The 6119-nt window shown below is 46.1% G+C and overlaps 1 protein-coding gene across 1 annotated transcript; it reads left to right on the forward strand.

Moving 5' to 3' along the window:
- On the forward strand, positions 1–3775 carry LOC104632455 (keratin, type I cytoskeletal 19). Its single transcript, XM_010298317.2, has 6 exons — positions 1–525; positions 1416–1498; positions 2053–2209; positions 2613–2774; positions 3231–3356; positions 3521–3775. Exons 1-6 carry the CDS (start codon positions 37–39, stop codon positions 3773–3775), a joined length of 1272 nt encoding a protein of 423 aa, XP_010296619.1. The 5' UTR covers positions 1–36.
- The last annotated feature ends 2344 nt before the right edge of the window (positions 3776–6119 follow it).

Below are 6119 nucleotides of genomic sequence, written 5' to 3' on the forward strand. Positions count from 1 at the left end.
TTTGGGCTTCTGCTTGCATTTCCAACTGCTGTCGCCATGAGTTGCAACATTAAGGAGACTATTACTGTGTCTAGCAAAGGCAGGAGCAGTGGTGGCAGCTGTATCATTGGTGGTGGTGGCGGAGCACGGATTTCTTCCTATGGGATAGGCAGTGGCAGAGGTTTTTCTGGAAGGAGTTACTGCGGCGGAGTGAATTATGGAGGGGGACTGAGTGTTGGTAGCTTGGCTGGTGGGAGCTATGGAGGTGGCAACTGCTATGGCAACGGCCTTGGTTTCGGCCTTGGAGGTGGTGTGGTTGTTGGTGGTCTTGGTGGCGACTGTTTGCTTTCATCCTGCGATGAGAAGGTCACCATGCAAAATCTCAATGACCGCCTGGCCTCCTATCTGGACAAGGTGAAGTGCTTGGAGAAGGAGAATGCTGAACTGGAGTGCAGAATCAGAGAGTGGTATGCGACACAGGGTCTCTCCTGTGAGCCCCGGGACTACAGCTGCTATTACAAGGAAATTGAAGATCTTCAAAATCAGGTAATTCCCTTTTCCAGTGGTTCCTCCTCTATTTAAAGCTCATTTCTGAATTTGTGTTTAAAACCTACTGCAATCGTTATAGGTAACTTTGGTGCTGTTAAATGTCTTTGCAAACATAAACTTTGGCAAGTTCCCTCTGACACTGTTGAGTGTGGGTGCATGCTGCAGGGTGATACAGGTGGGATCATACTCTTAAGAGGAAAAGGATGCTTTGTTATATTGTGTTCTGACTGTACAATTATAAATAGGATATTACCAAGTGTGCTCTGAGGAAATGTAGTGGCGTCAGCCCAGTAGGGAGAGCAAAGCAAAGAGAACTCTAGAACAAGAGGAAAACATACATATCAAATGCTGTATCAGATGAAGCATTATAAATTCTAGGTGAGAAAAGCTGAGTATTTGAAATTGATTGCCACAGTGGCAAACAGCTTGATACTATTAGGTCCACAATGCAAGTTATGGCTGATCATAAGGCTGATCATAAGATACCTACCAACTATCTTCCCTGAAGATTCTTTAAGCTTGAAGCCCAGAACACACCAGCTTGAATGTCAGTTGAGATTTAATGTCTTAAGGAAGGTTCTTTAGGTTCAATTATTTGTGAAGCATCTTCAGAACTTGCCTTCAGATCTTGAGACTGGGAAGTCCCATCTCACGACTCTTTAACTCCCAGTCTCTACACAGTCAATCTCTTTTCTTTACTGACTGTGGGTTAAGGAGGCAAAGCTACCTCCTGCAACTGTTCTGCTCAAGGAACAAGGTTACTTAAGCAAGAAGGTAACAGCAAAAGGAAATTGTGAAGAGCTACTACCTAAATGCAATCTAGATAGACCTATAGAGTGTAACAGGAGGGAGAAGTGAGACATCTCTCATGGTCTGCTCTCTTCCAGATTGTCTGCGCAACCATTGATAACAACAAGATCATTCTGGACATTGATAACAGCAGGATGGCTGCTGATGACTTCCGTGTGAAGTGAGTGCCCCTCTGCGTACATGAACCCCTTTGCCTTCTCCCTGCTCCTTTCCATCCTACGTGCAGAGTCTCAGTGCACTAATTAGAGAGACTCCAGACAAGTCCAACTGCAACACCACATTAGGACAGGATGGAGTGATGAAAGGCATTTTGCTCTTGGTCACCAGCCCTCCCTTAATTAGTATTCTTGGGTAAAGCATGTGGCAACAGTGATTGTTGGTGAGGGCTGGGGAGCGACATGGGAGGGAGTGCTCCTTAGTGGTATAGTTGGTGCGTTTCCATCACAGACCAGTGGAGATTTGGATCAGCAAAACAGAAAGGCAGCTGAGTAAGTGATACCAAACATACAGTGATCAGGAGCAGGAAAAAAACAGATGAGGAAGAAAAGCTTTCACATAACACACATGAAGCGCAGTGCAGAAACCTAATGCACAGTACATTCCACTTAAACAAAATACAATTTAGAGCAGGTAGTTGGGAAAGGAGATCTTTGCATAAACTGAGCACATGTGAGATGTTACCGTTCTGAATTTCTGCTCTGTTGCACAAACCAGGTACGAGACAGAGCTGGCCCTGCGCCAGAGCGTGGAGGCTGACATTAACGGCTTACGCCAAGTCCTGGACCAGCTGACGCTCTGCAGGTCTGACCTGGAGGCACAGCTGGAGTCGCTGCGGGAGGAGCTCTGCTGCCTGAAGAAGAACCACGAGGAGGTAGGGTCCTGCCTTTCCCTAGGACCACCATGGCCCTGGCATAAAACTTTGCCTACACGAACGTGCTCTAAATTTAAAAGTAAAGACCAACCACTTTCACGTCACAGCTTTCCCATTGAACGTTTCTGGGGTGCACCCCGTCTGCCTCATGGGTGGTGTGGGAGCTCTGCACTGGCACTGAGAGTGCCAGAGGGGGGGAAAGTTGCTGCTGACTCCAGTGCATGAGAAGAGAAATTACCCAACAGATTTTCTGAGGAAAACACTTGCAACATCTTCCCAGGCTTTTTACAGCCACAGCTGGGAGGCATCCCTTGCAGGGAGTGCTGCTCTTCACCACCAAGCTCTGCTCTTCTATGTTGTCTTTAAAAAGCCAGTATGCATCTGATCTGGGTTGTATTTCCAGGAAATGAACTGTCTGAGGAAACAATCAACTGGAGATGTGAGTGTGGAGGTCAATGCCTGCCCTGGACCAGATCTCAGGCAAATCTTGGAGGACTTGAGATGCCAGTATGAAACACTGATAGCGCGCAACCGCAAGGAAGTTGAGGATTGGTACGAGTGCAAGGTAAGCGACACAAACCTGCTATGAAACAAACTGAGAGGCACGTTTCAGGGTACAGGAGCATTTCAGAAAACAGACATAGAGAAAATAAGCAGCTCTTCCTTTACAGTGAAGCCTGAGATCAGGACTCATTAAATCCTGTGTTCCAGGAGACACAGGCCTGTCTGACCAGTTTGTTATGTCCCATCTGGAACAGCAGCGTTTGCCGCAAGGCCCTGTGGTGTGTTGCTGGAACTGAGATATTCCACATGGGGATTAAAGAGAGTTAATAGCCATGAGGTTAATGTGATTTGTAAAAAGAGCAAGCAGTTGAAGCCAGCGGTTAACGCCCAGTGCCCAGAGAACTCACCCTGCTCATTTTTCTTTTTGCTAGCTACTGCCTGTATTCTGTTTCTGTAAAAGCAAGTCCAGTTTACAGATATTCTCTGAACACCTTTATTTTGGCTCGGTACTTTTCAGATTGAGGAGGTGAATCGGGAGGTTATTACAAGCGGTCAGGAGGTAGAGACGTGCAACAACCAGGTCACCGAACTGAGACGCCAACTGCAAGCCCTGGAAATCGATCTGCAGGCTCAGCTCAGCCAGGTGGGTGGTGAGCTGGTGTAAAGCTTTGACACGGTTACTGCTGGATTTCTTAGCATGACTCAGCACGATGCTGGTGAATAGCTCTTTCATTTTTGCATTGGAAATAAGAAACTCCAGGGTGATGCTTAAATGAATGTTGTTTCTTTGGTTGTCTTGTTTATCAGAGAAATAATTTGGAATCCTCTCTGGCTGAGACTGAGTGCCAGTACAACACCCTCCTCGGTGAGCTACAGAACCAGATCACATGCGTGGAGCAGCAATTGGCTGAAATAAGAGCGGAAATAGAGTGCCAGAACCAGGAATACAAGACCTTATTGGACGTCAAGTGCCGTTTGGAGCAGGAGATTCAGACCTACCGGTGCTTGTTGGAAGGAGGACAGCAGGACCTTATGTATGTAGATCTCTCAGTGAATAAATGAATAAAAGAAAATATCAAGGATCTATATTAACGGATTGGGAATCCAAGATAATCTTTAGTCCATCTTAATGCTTTCACAGAGATGAAAAAATTGTCTCATGAGCAACTTTTTACTGTGATGAACATTCAAATCTGAACTAAATGTCACTCCTTGGGATCGGCAAAGCAGAGAAACCAAATCTGTTAACTGCTAGTTACAACATCACAACTACTAGCATTATGTCAGCATTTGTAACAATCTCTTTTCCATATTAAGATGTGTAAGAACTCTCAAAATAAGAATGAATTGCAACGCTCTGCATTGCATTTCCATTGCAAAGGAGGGCACAAATGCAAAGCAACTCTGAAAATGAAAAAAGAATGCAATGTAAAATACCCTAATCCCTATAAAAGACATAGTTTGAGACTTTGTGTCCTTGTCAGTGTCACTTAAAGTTCTAAAATTCCATATTTCTTTCCCCAAATTTATCCCACTAGCCACGGAGGAGGAATCGGAGTAGGAACTGGTGTAGGAGGAGGAGTCATTAGGACAAGCCACACCTATACTACAACTTCATCTTCCCATTGCCAGCCCCAGGTCCCACCCTGCAAGACTGGAGATATACAAGGTAAGAGTTGCCTTCCCACAAAAGCAAAACTGCTTTTTTTCAGTTTACTCCTTTGTAATAAGGTCAGGTTGTCTGCCAACTGCTCTTGTTTACCAGAGCGTATTCTTGAAATAAGGGCACTACATAGACCAAACATTTGTTATTTGAAGGATTTTATCTCTGTTCCAATCAAATAATGCTGCTGTATTTTTTTTGTCCAGTGACCTGCAGGAGAATTTGTGATTAAGGAGGAATGGACTAGGAGATGACATACAGAGAAACCCACAGACAAAACAAGAACACTTGATGTTCACTGCGCGCCTCTGTGCAGAGGAAGTGGAAGTAACTCAGCGATGCTTTGCCGTATATCTAAAGGGGCCTTTTGGGGGCCACCTGCTTCTCTGTTCTGCTACTTCTGTTCTGTAATGCTGTAATCTCTAGAAGTTACTTGAGTTAGTCAGGATTACTAATGTACCTGCTGGTGAAAAAGATTTCCTAATAAAACTTTGCTTCTGCCTCATGCAATCAAGAAACATTTGTCTGGAAACTGAGTTCCTTTAGAAAATCCAAGTGCAAATCACAACCTCAACGAGGCTCCTAGCCTCTGCAATGGCCCCAGCAGGAAAAGCTGGAAACCCATGCACAAGGGTCACCTAAACTGGTCAGGATCACACTCCCTGGGGAACAAAGCTGCTTTACCAGTGGGAGCCAAAATGGCCTCGCTGACCTTGCAGGCCTTGCCTGCCTCCTGCCTGTCCAAGCCTGTAGCATACGTTGCCCGTTCCTACATGACATCCTCCAGATCTACATGAACAGCCAATTCAGGCAGGTGTCTGTGTGCTTCCCACAGAGCATTGTCCTTAAATTCATTGCAGAACAACAAAGGAGGAAGTAAGTGGAGCTGGAGCTTGTCAATGAAAGGAGAACAGAGAGATCAGTGCAGAAATTTCCATGCAAAAGCAATCTCGGATGGTGTATATCCATACACAGTTATCTGCTCAGCCATCCCTGGTGCACATCTCCAGCTGCTCGCCAGATGCGTCAGGCACTAAACTGAGGGATGTGTTGGCTGCTGGGGAGTACGATGTCAGTCATATGCGTCTCAAGAGATCTGTATTGCAGTCATCTGGGGGGAGGGAGGGGTCCTCTGACCTCACCTGTCTTCTGGACTTCTGTAATGTAAGCACTACAGTCTGCCTCTCTGCAGAGCAAATCCCATCTCCTCTGTGTCAGGCATTTGCCTGGGGAGAGGGGCTGTGCAACACAAGTGCCTCTTCTCTTGACTGTAATAGAGCAGAGAGCAGGTGCTGAGATGACAGCATTCAAGTTTTGTTGTGGATCTCCTCTTCTCTTGAGACAGCAAAGGGGTGGTAGGACATCCATAGCTGTGCAGAGACACCCATGGGGTGGAAAAAGCAGATGGCCTGGAAGCCCTTTTTATAGCACAACATGGCACAAACATTTCTCACACCTAAACACATGTAAAATATTTTGGAGTTCTTTGCTGAGAAATTAAAAAATATTTGAAGCATAAAAGCAAGTGCATTTCCCCAAATCCCTCTCCTGAATATACCACACCCCTGGAAAGACAGCATTTCTGCCTTTGCTCACGGTCAGTTTACGCGCTGCAAGAAGTGGGGAGCCGGGGAGCAAAGGGAGGATGGTGCTTTGGCTTTGAAGCAGAGAAGCAACAAGGCTGATCCCTGGCGGACAGGGAGCGAGAAGCAGCGGGATGCGGAGGCGGCCGAGCCCGGTGCC

The sequence above is a fragment of the Balearica regulorum genome, chromosome 24 (genome assembly GCF_011004875.1).
Source record: "Balearica regulorum gibbericeps isolate bBalReg1 chromosome 24, bBalReg1.pri, whole genome shotgun sequence".
NCBI lineage: Eukaryota > Metazoa > Chordata > Aves > Gruiformes > Gruidae > Balearica > Balearica regulorum.

Excerpts from the sequence above, each read along its gene's own strand:
- LOC104632455 (XM_010298317.2), top strand. The coding sequence starts at position 37 with ATGAGTTGCAACATTAAGGAGACTATTACTGTGTCTAGCAAAGGCAGG. Across the intron at positions 1,499-2,052 it reads GCTGATGACTTCCGTGTGAA|GTACGAGACAGAGCTGGCCC; the intron begins GTGAGTGCCCCT and ends TGCACAAACCAG. Across the intron at positions 3,357-3,520 it reads TGCAGGCTCAGCTCAGCCAG|AGAAATAATTTGGAATCCTC; the intron begins GTGGGTGGTGAG and ends CTTGTTTATCAG.